Consider the following 21,714-nt stretch of genomic DNA (forward strand, 5'->3'; position numbering starts at 1 on the left):
TTAACAAGCCTGAAACATCAAACTGACTTTATTTGATTGAAATACAAGTTGTGTAGACAAATACATGAAATAAGAAATGCAAGTAATCTGCCCCATTTTTAGGGTAGCCATATGCACGTTACTTGCACATATTATTTGTATGTACAAGGGGATAGAAATATTAGGCTGAGTAGAAAACTACTTGGCATACTAACAGCTTGACATGTAAAAATAGAAACCACATTCTGTGCTTGCACCGATGCACTAGAGAAAGTAGCTAGTTACAGTAGGCATATTTCAACAAACGCAACCTGCACATCAACCAGAAAATAATTAATTACATGCAAACTCTGGAAGAATACCAGCCTGACAACATAAAAAGCATCCATTATATGCCGAGTTGCCACCATTAAACACCGAGAACAATATCAAAGCATTGTTCTAAGAAAAAAAAAAATTAAACAATGACATCATTCAGTACAAAAGCTATCGAAGCTGCAGATTACAAAACAATCTAAAATGAAATACTTCCATATAAAATGCACGAGACATGTGGAAGTACGACGTTATGTGCAGTGTATCAAACTGCTGTGGTTACGGTAATACAAACAGCTACTCTTCAAGGCTCCATAATAAAAAAAAACAGACTGGAAATAGATAAAAACAATGGACAAGCACACACACACCGTCCAACAGTGTGTGTGCTTGTCTGTTATTTTATCTATTCCTAGTCTCAGGTTTTTCATTACGGAGTTAATTCACCAGCTCGCCTGTATATTTTCACTTTCATCTTCAAGGCACAGGCTAATGTACTGAAGTGTTAATTTGTCATTCAACACAATGTTCCCCCAGCAAAGAACAAAAGCCAGCGACTTTTTTGTAAGGAAAACTAAAGAGGAAAATTCTATCCATGCCACAGAGGCATGCATGCCCACATACATAGCAGCAAGTATTGAAGCGATGTACTAAGCTGTCATTGCTACAAAAGATAAATTTAACATCCAACACAGCGACACAGTGTCACCAAGTCTAGCGTGATTAGTCGCCTATTGCATATCTTAGTGCTGCAAACAACATGAAAGGGCATTGGCAGAGTGTGTTTGACATCTCCAATAATCAACATAAAATACTGTAACCAACTTTATTTTTTTGCAAGCTTGATATTTTGCAAATTTGGCCCAAGCTAGAATGTTGGAATATTTTACTAAATTTTGACAGGTGGCCTTGCTGAGAATGATACCGGGATGGAAAACCACCTCAGTATCAATCTCGGGAAGGCCAAAAGACAGACTAGCGTTCCCACTGACTCTGTTCCATGTGCTTCACTAACCTCATCCTCGAATCCACTTCTGAAAAGAATGAATGGCCTGCAGCCATAGGGCCTAGAGCACTGTAGCCAACCAGGTGATTTTAGGTTACAAACTGCTTGTGACCACCGTCACTGTAGTTACAAGCAAACATATAAAAAGTGAACAAACTTCAGCTCAGTGCGGCACATTTTCTTGCATAAGCAATTGCCTAGCTTCCCAACGCCTTTTCCAAGACAAAGAAGGGGTTGACCTCCCACATTGCTTTCACCTACTTCAAACCAGTTGCGGAGACCACAGCCAATCTCCATCACATCCTGGGACCGCCTGATTTGCAGGATAGCAAGACTGCAGGTGACATTTTTTTTGCACTAGTAAATAAAATACGATTGTAGCAGCCACACTCAAGGGCTCGTATAGAAGAATAAAGACACAATACAATCAGACTACTTTAACATACCAAGAGATGCCCCACCCCCGAAAGATAACCCACTATTTTTGGTATGACACACTCTTTTTTCAGAAACGCCAAAAGATAGCCCATTTTTTGTAATAGACCCTTTTCGAAATTATGAAACAATGTATAGATCAGGGGTCTCAAACACGCGGCCCGCGCGGTGGTTTCTTGCGGCCCGCGCAGCCAAGCATAAATAAATTTTTTCTTTTTTTAAATTTAATTTTGGCTTTTTTTCATTATGTCTTCACGTTCGCGCACCCCGAGTGTGTAAAAAGCTTGCTAAAATATAAAAATCCAAGCTGTTCGACTTTGACCATATGCCAGTATACATGGCGCAAACGTAGAGCGCAGTGTCATGAGATAGCGTCTGTGCAAGAGAGAGGGCCGCTTTTGGTTAAAAATAGATAGTCGAACCGGACGGAGTAGCCGAGGCGTTGGCAAAGGGCTTCCAAGAGTCCTTGGCGCAGAGTGTCGAAGCATAGCCTCCTATAATCCTGGTCCACACCTTCACATATGCGGATGGCGCATCCGGGGCAACTAATCTCACCCTCCATTCCACCCCACCTTCTTCCTAACTCCGTTCACCCCTAAGCTGACAGTGCGGTGGAAGCTGCACGCTCGCTGGGCCACTCAACTGTCGGCCTTGAACCATGTGACCACTGCGTCTCCGCGAACTCGTGCGCGTTGAGCGAGGTCAAGCGACAAGATTGGTCCGGCGAACACGTAGCCACCAGCGCACTGACAGCTTCGGGGTGAACGGAGTATAACCTCGTCAAAGCGTTGGGTTAACTCTCCCAACCACCCTTTTGTGTTCATTATCACTTCACTTATCCTTTGCACCCAAGTTTATCTCAGTCGAAACTGGTGGATTGATTCCATCGTTGTATGCTTCCCTTCAAGCTCTTGGAAAAGCATTTTACCCTCAATGCGATCACCCCTCTCCACGCCCAGAGTGATCTTCGGTTGACGGTGGCGTTGTGCACCCGAGATTTGCACTGATCAGCACAGGTTGTTGCGTTCTGTTTCAACGATTCAGTTTTGCGACGTCGACTCTTAAGCAGACATCACGATGTCGTTGTCCAAGCCGTCTGCAAAATGCAAAGGTGAAGACGAGAAGCGGCTCTTTCAAGAGCGATGGTAACTATCCTATTTCTTCACGGAAGCGCGAGACAAGGTGTTGCGTTTGATTCGTCGTCAGACTGTAGTAGCTGTGCCAAAGGAATATAATGTACGACGTCACTTTATGTCATGCCATCAAAAGAAGTATGAAGCCCTCGTCGGAAAGATCCACGAGATCACTGTGTCCCAACTTAAGGCGTCCCTGGGAAAACAGCAAGACCTCTTCCACAAGGCGGTCAAAACAAGCGACGAAACGGTGAGAGCCAGCTTTTTTGTTTCCGAGCTTATCGCCAAATCGCCCAAGCCATTTATTTACTGATGGCCTGTTCCTAAAAAAATGCCTCCTTGAGGTTGCTGATGCTGTCTGTCCCAGCATGAAGAAGACATTTGAGAAGATAAGCCTTTCCCCAAACACAGGGGCAGGAAGAATTAATGAGCTCAGTTAAAACGTTGAGAAAGAATTATTCGCCCGATGCAACGGCTTCAACGCATTCTCAATCACCGTCGACGAAAGCACCGATATTACCGACAACGCTCAGTGCGCCATTTTTGAAAGGGGCGTAAACAAAAATTTGGACGTCGCAAAAGAACTCTTGGATCTAGTTCCAATGAAAGGAACAACCACAGGTGCTGATATTGTTTCCACCATCGAAAGAGTGGTTGATCGTGCCGGGCTGCCATGGGAGAAGTTGGTGTGCCTCGCAACCGACGGCGCACCGTCAATGGTAGGAGAGAAAAGCGGCCTTGTCGGACGATTGAGGACGAAACTCACTGGACTGGATATCAGCAAGCGGTTTGCAGCAGTCCACTGCATTTTACACCATGAGGCACTGTGCAGCAAGTCACTGCAGATGAAAGGAGTCGTGGACATTGTGTTTGATGCAGTAAACTTGATTCGCTCCAGAGTGTTAAACCATCGACATTTCGTATCTCTGTTGGAGATGATTGGCAGCGAGCATAGCGAAATTTTGTACCACACTGAGGTACGGTGACTGAGTCGTGGGAAAGTTCTGAAGAGGTTTTTTGATCTTCGACACAAGATTGATACCTTTTTGAAAAGCAAAAACAAAGCCGTCGCTGAACTGTCCGACTCCAGCTGGCTTTGCTCCCTCACATTCCTCACCGAGTACCTGAGCCGTCTAAATGAGAAACTTCAGGGGAAGGACAAACTTATTACGACAATGTACGATAACATCCAGGCATTTCTGGGAGCGCCAAATGAGGCTGCTCAAACTCGACCATTTTCTGAAGCTCCAGTCACTAGGGCACGCAAGCCAAGAATCGTGCGACACCTTTTCGGACCTCCTGCGTGATCTCCAACAAGAATTCCAAGAACGGTTCCAGGACGTGAGCAAGCTGTCAAGAGAATATAAACGTTTTACTTTGCCCTTCTCAGTGCGAGTGGACGACGTTGCACCTGAACTGCAAGCAAACACTGTACTCAAGCAGAAGTTTGAGGATGTCGGAGTCCCGAAGTTCTACAAGTTCCTCGACGAGGCAAACTTCCCCTCGCTGTGCCAACAAGCAGTAAGAATAATCGCCATGTTCGGGAGCACATACTTGTGCGAGCAACTGTTTTCCTTGCTAAAGGTGAACAAGTCGACGCTTCGGTCAAGGATGGACCGACGAACATCTGCGATCGAACATAAGGATCGTCTCCGCACAAGGGTTGAAAGCGGGCATTGATTTATTGATTTTCTCGTCGCCGCTAAGCGTTGTCAGGTGTCAAGCCAGTGTTCATCAAATTTTAGCTCCCATATTTGTGGTTCACATGAATAAATATATCTTGGCCTTCATATATTGTTTTGGACATTACCTTTGTAATACTGCGAATTGCAACATAAATTACGCAGGTAAACTTTGCGGCAATGAGTTGTAGCATGGTTGGTGCAGATTTCGACTGTTGTCAAAAGCGGCGATGGTATCTGGCATGAACCCCGTGTTGGTCAAAATCAGAAACCGGACGTCACAGACTTCCTAATAGCGACGAATACAAATCCAACCCCCCCCCCCCCCCCCCCCCCCGCTCCCGACATGCCGACCCTTGCGAACCTAAGATTTCTGGATGCGGCCCGGCTTCTAACGCGAGTTTGAGACCCCTGGTATAGATTATGTACGGCCGCCATTAGTTGGTCATGCACTATCAGCACACATTGGACAAGAGTGCTTCGTCAGCATTCGGAGTGTACTCGAATCGAAAAGCATTCTACACAAGTGCTGCGTCATTGCGCGGCGCAAACTCGGAACCAATCACGGGCTACACGCTGGAAGCGATGAGGGTACGCATAATCTTTTGTTTAATTTCACAATTTCGGAAAGGGTCTATTGCAGGGCCCTGGCTAATGGTGACCCCAAATGGTGTTACTTAGCTAGGGCGGAAGATAAGCAAACATTGCTGACTGGGAAGGACAGTCATCTTTGGTTCATCGCCCATCCCTGAGATGACAAGCTTCGCAGGTCGCAAAATCTAAAACTAGCACTTTTTAATTTTTTTTTTTTCTTCATTGCACATTGAAAGTTAGTTTTCCTTATTTTCACCCGATTTGCTTTCGTTTTTGGGTGGGCTATCTCTCGGGGTATTACGGTACACTTCGCCAGGGGGAAAGCCAGTGAAGGTATGGAATAAACTTGTTCAGGTAGGCACGTGTTCGAACAAGGCTTATTTTTATATTGATAGGGACCTGCTCACAATCAGGTGTGATCTTATGAATGTGTTTTTGCGCGTTTATAGTTTTGCTAATGCTGACTGGTGCAGAGCGTCAATATTGGTTCTGAAATATCGACACTTGCCCGACTTGTTCGGGTGACCGCTTTTTTGCGAATAAAAATTTCCCGAAATGAGGTCCTCGCAAAAATTAAGTTGCTTGCAGTACTTGTCTAATAAATTTGTATTTTTCAGAAAAAAGAAATAGGTCACCTGACGATACATAACGCACTACGAAAGTATCAGCCAACCGTTAAGCTTGCGTGCATTACAGACATTGTTAAGATGTTCACACCACACTGCGATTTTGCTTCCGTTGCCCGATGGGGAATTTATGGCAAAACTGTTATTGATATGCAAGGTGGATGTAACTTCAATTACCATTTAGTAGTACACAAACACTGCCGTAATCTATACTAAAAAAGTTTTTTTTGGTCCGACAAAATTAAATTTTTATTACTGAAATGTTTTTCCAATAACGCCAGGATTCTTGATGCTTTGAGAAAGTTCATAGTAGAAAATCAGTTTTTTATCACCTCTGACGAGTTCCTTTAACCATGTTTTGTCACAATCACAAAAATTGTTTAAGAGTGTGAGCAAATTCAACACCATTCTTTTTTGAGCTGCTATGGGACAGTGTGTGTCCTGAAGCTTACACCTTTTTATACCAGTAAAAAAAACACAAATACGAGCACATCTGATACTGCAGGAATTCGAAAACTCAAAACAAAAACCAAGAAAAAAAATAAAATCACAAATATTGGCAGTAAAAGCATGAAATCGGCATTCTTTTAAGAAGCAGAGACAATATTTCCTACGTTTTCTTCCTTAATGTGCAATATAAGGACCTAGTTGAGAAGAGAGAAAACTACTAGCAATTAAACTCAAACGCTTTTACATTGATATCTTGTGCCAAATTCTGTTGCATATATACCGTAAAATACCGAGCATGCACCCATGTCACAGCAAGCGCCCACCGGCAACTTTTTAAATGTTTGAAAAGTGAGCCAAGGAAGTGTCAAGTGCCCACCCCAAACGGCTAAGCCTGCCTAGCAAACCGAGATGCTTCTCTGCATCAGCCGCTTTTTCAAGCATGCTGGTGCGAAGAAGTAAAGTCTGACGTACGTGCACTGAAGCAAAGCAGTCAAGTCCACCTTACTGTGGAACTAGAATGACCTTAATCTACAGTGTAGAAAACGGGACACCAAAAGGGAGGGGGGAGCAGGGCCGAAAGAAAAAGCAAGCTCCGTTACTATTCAGTTCACTGCACACTTTTCCCCAGTTTTTTGTTTAGTCGAGTACACGAGCACCTTTGTCCTTCATTTTAAACAAAACCGAAGCATGCCACATATAGTAATATAGAAAAAGTCCCCCAAACAAACATCTGTGCAAACAGATTGTATTAACAGATAGAAACACAGAAAGAGCTCTAAATTTCCTCTGTGGGAAATACATTTTTATAGTATGTTTATTTTTGTAAAATGTATTATGTATCCTTTTAGATTCCTTCCACTCGCATAGTACTCATATCGCAACTATGCGCACATTCCCATGAAAACTGGACACGAGGCTTCGTTGAGAAAATATAAAGGGACGGTAAAAATGCACCCGTAAAACGGGACTGTCCCGGTCGAAAAGGGACGTCTGGTCACCCTATCTGGAACCCAGCAAGTGTTTACCATCCAGTTTTTAAAGATTATCTCTAATTTTGGGTGGGCACTTGCTCAGTACATTACGGTACTATAGTATTTTTGTACAACCATATAATAGTGTCAGAATTAGTATAAATTTCCTAGAAAATATCCATACAAGGACTTATCTCCTATTGTGGAGCAGAAATTGTTCACCTCCTCAATCATGACGAGGAAAGAGTGGCCAAAACTCTGCAAGTGATGCTGCCATCTTACCTATTCCCAACTTCAATGGCGTGCATTTAATACCCCTTTCCTGCTTCACATTTCGGCGCTGCACCAGTTAACACATTCTAATGAACAGGGCGCCTCAGTCATCACTTCCCCTATCACAATTTCATAAAAAATTTTAAGCAGTTGTTCACACAGAGATTTATTACGGTGTTCTATGAACCCATGCAATCATTATGCAGTCACCAAGTTTCACGTCTCACCATATAAGCTCTTAGGTCCATCAAAACATTTACCCTCATACACAATTTATGAAGGGATAAAAACGTGTGTTAAAAACTTTGCATACTGTACTACCACCCTGCTGATACACAGACTTGCAATGAAAAGCAATTTGTCTACCAGACATAAATAAACACAAGTTCAGTGAGCACTCAAACAATTTCAACAGATGCACCTCACACTGGCACCACAGCACTTCCTGCTCATCATATTTCTGCCGAGTGTTTATATATAAAAATGGAGAATTGGAATTGGGCTTCGAAAAGCAAATAAGTAAGAATTGCTCAAGGTTTGAATAGTGACTCAATGAAGAGTTTCCCATTCAAAACAATGATAATGCTGACAGTGTGCACTTTTTACTTATACAAGGTGCTTGCTTTCAATTCAAACAGATAAAAAAAAAAAGGGAAAAAAAAGAGGGAGGGGAGTTAGATGAGTGCCATTGTCACCATGTATTTATCAGGTTCGGCGAATATTAGATGAGAGGATAATCATCATGGTGAGTAGGCTAATTAACTGAAATCCATTCATTAATTCTGTATTAATTGGTTTAAGGGGTCATGCTGCAATTGCAGTATTGAAGGCAATTACCCTTAGAGACCAGGCCAGTTAAAAGAATTTGTAGAAATGTAATGTTTCATTAAATATTAATTGATAAATTTTCAAAATTTTTTAATCAGATTTAAAAATTGCGAGCAAAAAGTGCACTGCAAGCCTTGCCCACAATAAGAATAATGCTTAGAAGAGTGACATAGTCGTTTCAATCATGTCGTCCCTATCTTGACAGTGTCCTTGGTGGGAATGCAGACGACACAAGAGACAATGTGACTGAAACAACTACATCACTGCTCTAAGCGTCATTGTGGGCAGGGCTGGTGGCACGCCTTTTTGCGGGCAATTTTAAAATTGGGCTAAGAAATGTGAAAAATTATCAATGATTATCTAAAATTATTAAAAAAAGTTAACGAACTAATTAACTCTTTCCTGGCCACAAAAAATTGGCAATTTTCAAGGGATTCGTGCAAACGCTTTTATTTTCCTAACTTGCGTATTGAGCAATACGACACAACAAAATGTGGCCAATTAGTTGTTCTTTCAAAAGAAACAGAGGTTGGTATAATGTGAAAACAAAATGTTAAAATTTTATCTGTTGAAAATATAATGTGCGGAAGGCGTATAAATGCCGCAACTTCTACAGGGTATGTCAAATTAAACGTCAAATAAAAAAAAAATTCCAAATAAACAAAATGTGCCCCACACCAATGGCTATTACTTCTGAAAGTTGGTGTACTTTAACTGACGTCTATTTTTGGTTCGTCACACAAATGGGTCACCTCACATCCCCAGAAGAATGCTTTTTTGTGATATGTTGGTTGTGTCATAGCCTTGATTGCGGTTCCTTCATATTTAACATCTTTGTCCGCCTTGTTGGGAACATAAAAAGTGCACGGCAGCTCAGGACAGCATTGAAAATCATAGTGATGCTTACCGACAAACATTTGTTAAACGACGCCTCTAACACAATTTAAAGTGTGCCCAGAGCTCTTGAGGTCTAGAAAAGATGCCACAATATAGTTGAATTATGAAAATAATGCAATTTTTGTTACAAAGACTGATGCAAGCAGTAAGTCATGTTAGACAAGTGCAACCACCGATCCCAGGACCATTTTTGACAACTTACCAGCTTGTGATAAACCTCAAACCTACGTTGAAATCGAAACTAGAGTTCTTCGGCTATCCACGAGATTGTAGAACATGATTCTCCGCACTAAATTTAATTTTTTGACGACGCTTAGAAGCCATAGATCACTGGTAGTCGATGGCCAATGGGGAGGTCAGGAAAGAGTTAATTAGTCAACTTACCATGACGATTATCCCCTTATCTAATATTCACCGAGCCTGACAAATGCATGGTGAAGATGGCACTCGTCTAACTTTCACCCTGTTTCTATATAAAATCTGTGCAAATCAAAATCAGACACCCTGTACATATGCCGCCACTCACTCTTCTTTGTGCTGGAGCAAAGCTGTGCTGGAGCAAAGCTGTGCTGGACCAAAGCTGCGCAGAAACGCCTCAGAAAGGTGGAAAACTGCACTCACAGTTTCTGCCTTAGTTAAGAACAAGGGTACATGGGGTGTATATCAAACAAAGTACCACTGCTGACCATCCATACTACCATAAATAACATTCCTGAGGATGTTCGAATTTACCCCCAGATTGAAAGTGAAGGTCAAACCAAATTTCCTCCTAAAACAAGAGATGCTTGCAACTAAAATTACAAACGAAGATATCAGAGCTGATCACCAAATGCAACGGCTGGGAAGGCACATTCCCCAACAAAGTATTATCAAGGTTAGACCACTTTTGTGTTTAACCCAAGAACAAAATAGCCTCTTTACCTTCTCAGATATCCTCATACCTTTAGCAGAGTTATGCCTTTATTTAAGCATTCCAAATCTCAATCTTAATGCCGTATTGCTCCGAGCCTCCAAATTTGAAGAACCATTCCAGCTAAAAAAAAATTATGCATTTCTCATTTTGAATAAAACCCCAAATTCCATATCTACACATGCCCTTTTATATTTCAAAGCAACATCTCACAAATTTTATTTGAAATTGAATTGGAAAAAGAGAGAATTTACACATCTTCCTGAAGTGTGTTGTGACACCCCAGGTAACAATGGGCTATTTCCCCTTTGTTACACACTCACTTTTGCCCCCCATTTTATCTCCTTTGCACAGATACAACCAGCTTTCTCCCCATAGGAGAGGAGCACTGGAACATGGTTCCTCTGCCCCAAGGCCAACAAGTCAAATACAAAACTGAAAAGTAATAAGCAAATCTCTCACCTTTCGATGGTGACTATCAGATAAAATTATCACTATTCTCATTTTTAATTTCACCGATTTGACTGAATTTGCTCAGTTAGTAGATTGAGACCACAGCAGAATTTTCTGCCTGGAATGGCCCTTCAAAGATAACCAGGGCAGAAAAAAATTTTAATAGCTAAGATTGCAACGAAACAAGCATGTTGCCCTTAGAACATGCAATCGCCACCATCACCACTCTAGTTTCGGGATGATAGAACTTAAATTAGCTTCTTTATTGCTATCTACAGGTTTCTAATAACAGGAACTCCCAGAGACCATTGTTCCACAAATAATTAAATTTAAAATTTCGGAAAAGTCCACCAGAGTTTCACTCCTTCAAGTTAAATATTACAGGAAAATGCTGCATGCCAGCTTGCAAGGCAGCAGTGTGGCACTTCAACAGACAAAAAAAAACAATAAAAAAAACAAACAAAGGGGACATTGCTACAATTCGACTGCTTGTTGTGCAGCCAGGCCTTCACAGTGTCCAGGTCCTGTGACAAGCACTCCACCGCCACTCAAATCCTCATTCAATCTTTCATGAGGAGAGATTCCCATTTCCTTGCCAGAAATCCCTTCCTGTATAAAACAAATGGGAATAGGAGGAAGGGGGAGAACAACACTGCTAAATTAGATTAAACATATAACTTAAAAATTGTATTTTTTTTTTTACGGCATTAGTACTGCGCTGATTGGCGTGGCTCTAGTTTTTAGTGGCAGTCTTGTTCCTTCTGTAAAGTGTAGTTAACTTTGTCATTAGCTCCAAAAATACAAAAAAAAAAGATTCAAAGTATCTAAGATGTTTTGAAGGGTGTCAGAGTAAAAGCAGGTATTGTTTCATGTCATTCGACTAAATTTTGATTTGGAGCTTTATGCACTGCCAAGAAACAAATGAATAAACTTGTTATCCTGCAAACTGCACCTTATCTATAAAAAATGATATGAAGAAAATAGGCAGTCAGGGTTCTCCCCATGGTGGGCGGCAGTGGCTTGGCCGCCCCCGCCCGCTGCTCCGACTGACCGCCCGTTGCTCGACAGATTGCCCACTCCTGAATTATGCCAAAGGATGATGATGCGATTTTGCCTGCACAAATGGCTGCAGACCGTCATACTCGGCAGACCTGCACACCGCCACCTTATTGCGTGTCATCGCATCACCCACTGCCGCCACTTTTTCAAACAAGGAGAGCCGAGGCAGAGCGCCGCTGGCAGTAAAGGGGAGGGTGAGAGGGTGGGGGGGGGGGGGGGGGGGGGGGGGGGGGGTGCTCGGCCGAGGAGACACACAAAATAAACAGACGCCACGAACGCGCACCACTCAGCAGTTCTCTCCGCAAACGATGAGAGGCAGCGAGCAGAAAGTCGAGAGGACTTTTCTTTCACTGCCCAATGCTTGCTTGCGCCCGTGGCTTGCTTTATCTCCGCCTCTTCGCTCCCTCCCCACCTTTCCTTTTCCACTTTTTTTCTTCTCCTAGGCATTTGGGTTTTTGATTTATCACTGCGGCGTGGCGCCACTCACAGAAGTCAGAATGCCTACGCAGTGTGCGTTCTGTCGGCAAGCCACATCGTGCCGCCCCATTGCAAACTTCTGAATACATACCGTTTTTGCACGATTCTAACGCGCACTCAATTATAATGCGCAGACAGATTTAGCTCGCAGATATTCAAAAAGTAAACTGCTGTCGATTCTACCGCATAGGTAAAATAATGAAGACTGAACACATACCTCATAAAACAGATTTAGTGAAAGGCATGCCACCACAAAAATGAATACCGTGCACTAGTCGCCATTGTCAAAATTCGATAATGGTTCTTCGCCACCCAAAGAGGTAATCCTTGCTTTCGTCTAAAGCGTTTTACGGGACGTGCTTCTTGCACTTGTACAAGTGCGCGACCGTCGCCTCTGGGAGGGCCGTCTTCCAAACACCACTTTGCGAGCTTGTCGTGTCGCTGGGATTGCGAGGCCACGCAGTGCTGCTCCGTCATTATCTTTTTCCCGCCACCATGATAACCTTTCCTTTAAATAAAGCCTCCTAGTGGAATTTCTTTTGTTTTTGCATTTTAAAACGGCAGACACGAGTCTGTAGACAAGAGAGAGAGTACGCATGATAGTATGGTTACCAAAAGGCGAATCAAAAACAAACAGTCGTGATGGCGATGGGGCTAGCCACCTTATATTGAGTATTGTATTTTTCTTTTGAGTTTCGGTTTTTGGTTTTGATTGTAACGAGCATGTAATTTTGGGCACAGATTTTGTTGGAAAAAGTGTGCGTTAGAATCGTGCGAACATGGTAACTTGTCAAAATTCAGGCAGATGTCATATGGACCTAATTGTCTTCCACAAACATGGACAAGACAAAAGTGTGCATAACGTTAATCGGAATGAGCATGAAGCATGTTAAATCACAATTTGAGAGCTTCAACCCCTTTATAGTCTAGCAGATTAGTAGCTTAGAAGTAATCATTGAAATTCCGCAAATTTTTGTCGTGCTGTTCAAAGCACCAAGGTCATAATCATTGTTTAATGGGTCATATGACTTGCGGATTATACAACATTTTCGCGTGGCCCATGACAGTAGTGTAACTGGGATTCCACTCTTGCCAACCAGAAAAGACTCTTGAATCATCACCGCCTACCTCGACCTGAAAACCAAGGCGGTTAGGATTTTCGGGATTCTGGTCCTTCTTGCTCCTTAGCAAATTCTTTCACATTCCTGAGATCCTGAGATACTAATTTGGCTCACCTGTTCAAGTCCAAGTGCTCCTGGAGGTGGAACGATGGGGATAGCTGCTTTCGGCCTCCTAGGTGGAGTGGACCTCTGCTTGTGCTGCTGACTTTGGGTGTTGTAGTAGGTAATGTCCCCATGGTAGAATGCTTTCTGGGTCTGCGACTGGGTCAGGGCAGGCTGTCACAAACAGCAGCAGAACAAGCAAGTCAGTTGCAAGGTTACAGCAAAAACCTGACAGTAACAAACACACTAAACTTTAGTATATACTTGAAGTCGGACAAACATTCAAAGAAAGTATTGCAATTCAATTCTTCATATATAACGTGGACGGAATATGACTAATGTTTTCTCCAAGATCAGGGGTTCTCAAACTGGGTTCTGGGGAACACAGGGGTTCCACGAGCTGGTCTCACGGGTTCCGCGAACACCCAAATTGCAACCCCCCTCCCCTCCCCCACCCCCCCAACATGCCGCAGGCTGCGCGGCAGGACCATGCAAGGCGCCTTCATCTCACTTTGTACTGACATTGCAATTGACATGGTGGGGATATATGGGAAGCAACACAAGCAAAATTGCCTATAATTGTGCGTCTGTTGCCTCTCGGTAGGAAAACATGGATGGGAGGGGAGGGGGGGGGGGGGGGGGGGGTTCCGCGGCAGTTTTTTAGGCTTCCTGGGCCCGTTTGCTTGAAGCTGGTTAACTAACCGCGGTTAACCGGATTTCCCTACGAGGGGGAATTTTAGGTCATGTGACCGGCAGAGCAAGGACGGCGCGGAAACATGGCGATGCCCCGGTGAGTGAGCGTCGCTCGCTTTGGAACTAATACGTCGTTGTAGCTGCAATATTGGGCGCGTTTGTCAACAATGAATGGTGCAGGAGACTTTCGATTTGCCTTACCTCACTTAAAACGCAAAGCATGAGCAATCACCTCGCCGCATTTTTCAGATAGTCTTTCGATTCTGGCAATTCCTAAGCCTAAATGAACGCGATGGTTGTCGGCATGGCAACGTCTTTGAAAAGTGGATTGCCTTGACTCAATTGGCCGGGTACTGATAGCACACAAAAGCAGACAGCGTCCCCATAGACCTTTTGCTAAATTTCCCAAGCACCGAGGTGCATGCTACGATACTCCGTTTCACCTTATGCTGTAGCGCAGAGAAGGCTAGAAGCGCGAGCTCATAGCATTAGGAGCAGCTCTCAACGCACGCGAGCTTGTGCCGCCGAGATGTACCCTAGAGCAAGGAGCTCGTGCTTTTAGCCTTTCCTGCGGTACATCATGAGGTGAAACAGAGTAGAGTGTAGTTACACGCGCCGCGCGTGCTGGCGTCTGCAGTAGTAAGTATTGTAAAGCAAAATGCCTACAACAAATTTTGACGTGCACGCGCGTTCGTCAAAGATTTATTATGATTATTTACTTCGAATATTCTATAAGTGGAAGGCCAGCGCGCGCGGATCGTTGAATTACACTTCCAGTGTTCTCCTCGATGTTAGGGTAATTTACTAATAGGTCAATTTTCACTGGAACCGAATTACAGGTTTTTCAATTTATGACGGTGTTATATACAGTTCTTACATGCTGGCCAACCATACTGCCGGTGTAACGCCCGCCTTTCATTGCTCACTTCTTTCTCATCGTTTCTAGGACTGAACTTCGTCGTCCACTTTCGAACTTGGAAGGAAATTTCAACGAGGCTGGTCTTCACTTCAGACAGCCAAACATTTAGAAATTTTCCAAACAAGGGTTAATTTAGTTTTACCTTACCGATTACCTGTACCACGAGCAATAAAAATTGTTTCTTGAGCTCAAATGTATGCCGCGCTGTGTCGCGAAAACACGGTAGCGCGCATTTTTGGGTCCTCCCATTTAGGGAACCTCTCCACAGAAGCCACTTATATTTGCTACAGCCAGGAGGTGACACCAGCTACCACCCAAATAATAAAACACGGAGCTATCGCTCATCCAGCCCTCGTCAAACTTGGCTAGGTACTCTTAGGTACCTAGTAGGGAAGGGCGGTTAACTTTTAACCGCGGTTAAAGTTAACCGGCTTCGAGCAAACGGGCCCTGGGGTTCCGCGAGGCCAAAAAGTTTGAGAACCCCTGTCCTAGATCAAAGGTACTTTAAACAGAGTAGTAGCCAGTGCATTGAGTGATCCCTTTGACAATGAAGAACTACCTCAGACAAAAAATGAAAGATTAACATGTCTTAAAAAACAACGTAGGCAAAGGAAAAAAGTTTAGCTTGAATGGAAAAAAGATGTTATAAATAAAAATTTACAACGAAAAAACTTTTTCTAGATCTACATTCACGGCACGAAACAAACTTGTAGTTGGCGCCCGCGGAAAAGTGGCACATACCAGTCACATGACTGGCCACTAGTCATGTGGTGCTTGCACTCTTTCGGGATTTTCCTATGGGCTCTAAAAATTACTTATTATCTTTTTTTTCCCCACTTTTCTAATAACATATTTTGATGTTTGAGAAGCAACAAGTATAAGAAAATCTACTTGGAAAGGGAGCGTGCTGGTAAGGGAAATATAAATAAAGGGAAGAACAAACACGCCACAGTCTATCCCCCATGCAAGAAACAGTGCGTTTACTCCATCCCCCTCAGCTGCGGTTCCCAACACATCGGCCAGTCCGGTCGATGCATCAACGACAGAGTTCGGGAGTATGCCAATGAGGTAAAAAAATGCTGCCCTCAGTCCCGAATTATCACCCTATCGCCAAACACGTCGCGACTTGTGCATCGTGTACCCCCAACTTCGAGGCCACATCAGTGCTAGCTTCGCACAGGTCGCAGTACAGACGGGAAATTTTGGAGGCCTTCAACATGCACCACAGCCCTACAAACATTGGTTCCCCCCCTACCCCCATCCGAGGCCGACCTTGCCTTTCTCCGACCAGAACTTCAGCCTTGACCTCCCTCTGTCTCCTCCACCAGTTTGTTAGGATTCTTCTGTTTCCCCATTTTGCTATCCATGCTATTTTGGTTCCTTTCTTGTTTACCCTTCCCCTGATAATACGCTCCTCTTCCTCCTCCCTCGGGAGAAAAGACTCCGGCCCATCGGAGTCGCCGGAGTGGTCATTAAATGTTTGCTGCCAGTTGGGAAACGTCTCGTCCGTCCTTGTCTTTTATTTTCTTCCCTTTATTTATAAAAGAAAATCGTCACTTCCGTTTTGAATCATTTGAAAACAAAAAAAAAAGCTTTGCCATTTTCTGTTCGAAGGGGCGTGGTGTCACATGTCTTAGTTTCTAACATGTCAGTTCCCCCAAAGCGCCGCTGCCGCTCACGAGGACTGCAGCCCTTTGTCAGGCAGTGGCGCCGCTGCTCGACGAATTAATGTTTGCGTTGGCTTTGTCCAACACACTTCAAATGTTGCCCTCGGGTTCAAGTTTCAAGGAAATAATGAATAGCCTGCAGCGATAGGTTCATAAACATAAGCAGTCAAGTGCAAGTGATTGCAGAGTAAAAACTACTTGTGACAGTCATCACCAGGGGTGTTGCTACTGTCACAATCCAGAAAAAAATGGGAAACACTCCATGTCAATGCTTCCTTTGAGATAAAGTGCCTCTTGCAGTGTCTTCACTCTGCTACTTCAAAGCTGTAGACCGCCTAGACCTGAAGAGACCATTTTGAAGCCTTCATTTACTGTTCCCTCTCTGAGGCGATGTTTTTGTGGAGATCTTTATTTCATAAATCTAATTCTGTTGGCGGTAATAAGAAAAACAACAATGAACAACTCTGAAGTAAAGGGAAAAGACACGGGACAAGGGCCTGCTCATACTGGGGGAATTAAGTCATGGGCTTCTGAAATAGGGGCTTTAGAACACTGGGCGAAAAGAATAGGGCGTTTGCCGCGGAGCTTTTGACTTGGGTTTTTGACATCAGGTACTTCCGTGCACCACCCTCGCTTGAAGGCCAGTTCACACATACATTGCAGACCTAAATCACCGCTGACTTCAACTTAGCACTGATGCAGTGCTGTATTAACACTATCGCTAATACAGCATGCAGTCAAAGCTACATCAGCAAGGTTAGCACTAGCTCCAACACAGACTAATAGCTCTGTAGCTCTGTGGCGTACAGGGAAACGGGCCTTAAAGGGCCCCTGAAAAGAAAATAAAAAAGTGTTATTTTAAACAGTCTGGTTGGGACACACGTATCAAAAAATAAATTTTACGCAAAAAAAAAAAAAAAAAGAGTTTTTTTTAGCAAAAATGACGGCGAGAGATTTATTTGAAATTCTGCGCGCAAAGTCCACGAAGTCACGAAATTGTACTTCGCTCTGTTGACCTCAACGAAATGGTCATTTGCTCTTTCCGCCTCAACGTGATGGCAAAGCTAATCCACCTTTTCTCCATGCGCCCGAAATGCCGAGAGAGAAAACAAGTGGAAAGAAGATGACTACCAACTAAATCGCGTCTCGCGATTTAGTTGGTAGTCATCTCGCGTAAAATTTTCGCGTAAAATTAATTTTTCGACACGCATGCCCCAACCCGACTGTTAAAAAAAAACATTATTTCTTTTCAGGGGCCCTTGTCTAACGAGTGTCTACTGACATAAAAAGGACCACGCACCGCCTGAGGTGGCGCTGGCGCAGGTGGGGCAGTGAACTGGGCCGGGAACGAGTAGGGCGCATACTGGGCAGGGAAGCCCACCAGGCCAGTGGGAGGCAGGAAAGACGCCGGCAGCTGACCTGCTGCTATCACAGGCGGAGGCGGGGGCTGGCTCGGGCTCAGCACCGGCGGTCGCTGGGCCGGAGGCAGGACAGGGCCGGGGGCCAGTGTGCCCAGGCAGGCCGCCCCACTGCCAAGTACTGCTGCTTCTCGGGGAAGACACGGGTAAGGCTCTGCTGGGTGACCACTTGCAACTGGATTCGAAGGAAATCGTAAACATTAACCCTTAAACTGTGAAGAGCAGCATGGACAAATTCTCGATAATCTCCTGCACTTATTGATTTCATTCAGTATAGTACCAGTGTGCCTTTGTGTAATTAGTGCTACGCGATGCATGTGAACATTTTCCGTATTGTGTTTATTGATCATTGGTCACCGGCGTCCGATGGTTGCCGTGTCCCATTGCAAGGCCTCCAATGCCTTTTCTTTGTACATTGTGCCTTCAGGTAGATAGTTTAGAGGCTATGGCTATGGTTTTGGTCTGGTTCTTAACTTTTCCACAACAAGGACCCACGCATCTCTTGGTTCCCCCTTTCCCATCGACACAAAGTAAACAAACTATGATACGAGGCAGTGGTTTTCTTAGGAGTTCTTCAAGTTCACCCACTACAAAAGGAAAATTCATTTATCAAAATCAAAATCGTTCATTTAATTCCAGCACCTCACAACACCTGCGAGGGCATTATGGTGGGTGAGGGACAGACAAGTAAACGACGCCACAGCAGAACAAAGAAAGCACGCAAGCACGCATTGCCTACAGCGAAACGCAGATCTCGAAGAACCAGCCCACACTATACCAGAAGTTTCTGTGCTAAATAAAAACTAAATGATGCATTATCATGAAAAACTGAAGACTGAAAAGTGCTATCGAACATGTTATATCCCTCAAGTGGCACGCCAATTCAGAAATGTTGTAAATTTCACGATTCAAGTGGAAATGTAGTAGACTTTGGTTGATGAGAGCAGCACTAGAGTAAAATGGTGATGCCAGGCATGTGTTTCACTACTCCAAGGAACTGCTTTACTCAATGGCATGCATGCCATGGTGATTTATACCATTTGGTACAGCTATTGCTACTTGCAGCCTATAGGTACTTGTGGTCAATTGCTATTTGCAGCCATTCCTGACGATGAAATGCTACATATTCTGGAATTCTTAAGTTGACATTTTCTTTCAGGCTACCCATACATATCTGTCCTTTTTCCTGTGCTGGGGACTGTAATTATGGTGTTCAGAAATTAATTTTCTGTTTTACTAGGTTCATGTCCAATACTGCCATTATTTAAAGAGGCATTTATTTAGCTAAATTTTGGTGCATTAATTTCTAAAAAAAAGAAAAAAAAAAAGATTTTAAGTGGGAAAAAAGATTCTGGCCAAAAATGGAAACTTTTCGCATGGTAAGGCCCCAGCTTAGCACACACTTCCTTGGCTAAATTTCTCACCTATATACTGTATCTCATTAGTTGCACTCCGTGCAGTGGAAGCCACGGGCAGGAGGGAGAGGAAAGCCGCTTTTGTACAAATTTTGAGTGACTGGCTAATTTCTGAAAGAGTGAAAAACGACTGGAGGGCATACAAAAGAGGGTCTGAGTAAGAGGGGAGTTCCTTCTTCCCTTCTCCAACGACTTGGCTTACACGCTCGCTTCCACACCTATTGAGATAGAGTATAGAGCAAATGCCTTTGTAAAATCAATCAACATATCATTTGTTTGTACTTCTGCATAAGTATTAATGCGCAAATCATAGACAAAAAGAGTTGGGTGTTGCAAGGTTATTTTTTCTGAACCAGTGTTGATTGGGAAATAAATCGATTTCATCCGAGTGTGCCATGATGTTCGTAAAAATGATTGTTAGCAAAAATGACATGTTCCACTAGTTTACAGGGTATACTTGTGAGGGATATAGGACAATAATTAGACGGATTTGATGTGTCATCCAATTTTAAAATAGATTTAATAATTGCAGAACGCCAATCGGATGGAATATCCCTGGAGTTGAGGCTCTGTTGGAATAGTTCATAAGGTGATATAAAACAGTTTGTTATGTTCAAAAACTTCTCTGGTATGGAATCCCCTCCAAGGGCACTGGTAGTCCAAAGAGATTCTATTCTCTTTTAAATGCCACTGCTACTGAATTCGATGGAAAGCATACTAACAAACAGTGGCTCAGAAATTGGAGAAAGGGGGAATGTTTCCCGTGTCAATACCCTTGAGAAAGCTAGTTAAGGGGGGTTATGGGTCTTCAGAGGCAAAAAATTCCAAAAACTTCATTCTTCTGAAAATGGCTCTACAGCTGTTGCTTTTTTTAATCTACCAGGTTTCTAATTTCATGGGTGAATACTTGAGTTATAAATCAATTTATGTCTATGCAGGCTGAATGTGCATTGAAGTCGATTCTTAAACACAGTTTTCACAAAACACAATTTTTGGAATTTTAGAAAATTTGCAGGAGGGATATCTGAGCATCTAGGGCAGATAGGAAACTTTTCCTGAAACATGTAGCTAAATGTCAGATGCATACAATGTTGAGAGCAGATTTCTTGATATAGGTTTAAGAATTCTTTTGAAATTTTGTTTTATTACTTGTTAGCTACACATTGAGCACTCAACTTCAATGTGTGATAAAATCACCAATAATGGGTTAGTCTTAAAAGTGCTTCCAACATTGTATTCTCTACACTTCATAGTATCTAGCCATGTGTTGGAGAATATTTTGTTGAGTAGTTTTTTGCCTATTGTTCCTCCGAACAGAGGCGGGCGAGTTTTATTATCATGAGGACAATTCTACTGACTGAGAAAATGACCAGATATTAGAAATCAACCCAAAAAGCTGAATAAGCTTGAGCAGTTTCATTAGGTTTGCTCTTAAAATAAGAAAAAAAGCTCCAAGTAAATCTGCAACTTCAAGATCGTCCAGATGGTAGTGCAAAAGCAAAAAAACAAAAAAAAAACAAGGAGTTTGGGTACTTTGAAAACTTATGACCCAGTGTTTTCATACTTCATTGGCAGACAGACCTCACTCACTAGTCTTAATTTGCACATTTCTTTTTTTTGTATCGTTAGGGGAACAGTATGATAATATAGGGTTCTTGCAGATTTTTAATTAAGAGAAGTCAGGTATCTCTAATAGTTGACACTTCTCAAAGAACCCCATAAGAATAGAATACACCAGACATAATGCTTTCAAGGACGTTATTGCCCAGGTGACAAGTAATCTTCCTAAGTGGTGTTTATTTAGCAATATTTTAGAACTGAAGAGGCTAGCAGAAAAGTATTTGGTCGGACGCAGACAAACCAATAGGAATGCACCTGATTAAATTGTAAGCTTAAAACATTGTACTTTGTTATTTTAAGGCTTTTGGAGGACATCCCAAATTTTTAACTTTTAGTGCAGTTGTTTGTCTGCTCTCTACAAAAACTTTCTAGCAGAAATTTGAGTCAGTTTACTCTATACTCAGTTACAGGTTAAGAAAGGTTTTTGAGGGAAAGGAAGGCTGAGGAGGAAGCAGGCGGAGCACTGGAGAAAGGAGATTTCCTTCTCTCCTCTCCAGCATTCCGCTTGCTTCAACCTCCCCAGCCCTCCTTTCCACCGAATACTTTTCTTAACCTGTAACTGACTATAGCGTGAAGGAAGGCTACCAGAATAAACATACAGGAACATTGTCCCTCGCGGCTTTGGCTCACAAGTCAGTGCTGAAAACGCATGTCCAACAATTGTCAAAACA

At 43.1% G+C, this 21,714-nt stretch overlaps 1 protein-coding gene across 2 annotated transcripts in view; it reads right to left on the minus strand.

Annotated features, from left to right (window-relative positions):
• Positions 1-21,714, minus strand: part of LOC8034968 (protein CASC3) — a 60,393-nt gene continuing 38,679 nt past the window's right edge. Inside the window, exons 8-10 of one of the 2 annotated variants that reach the window (XM_042287287.1) lie at positions 17,891-18,183; positions 13,324-13,485; positions 1-11,161 (exon numbers count right to left, since the gene is read on the minus strand). In XM_042287287.1, coding sequence (XP_042143221.1) covers positions 11,027-11,161; positions 13,324-13,485; positions 17,891-18,183 — 590 coding nt within the window. In that variant the 3' untranslated portion in view covers positions 1-11,026. Of the gene's footprint in view, positions 11,162-13,063; positions 13,223-13,323; positions 13,486-17,890; positions 18,184-21,714 lie in introns of those variants that run through there. The other variant, XM_042287288.1, reaches the window with a different exon arrangement.

This window comes from Ixodes scapularis, unplaced genomic scaffold, assembly GCF_016920785.2.
Source record: "Ixodes scapularis isolate PalLabHiFi unplaced genomic scaffold, ASM1692078v2 PGA_scaffold9__187_contigs__length_104089568, whole genome shotgun sequence".
Classification (NCBI taxonomy): Eukaryota; Metazoa; Arthropoda; class Arachnida; order Ixodida; family Ixodidae; genus Ixodes; species Ixodes scapularis.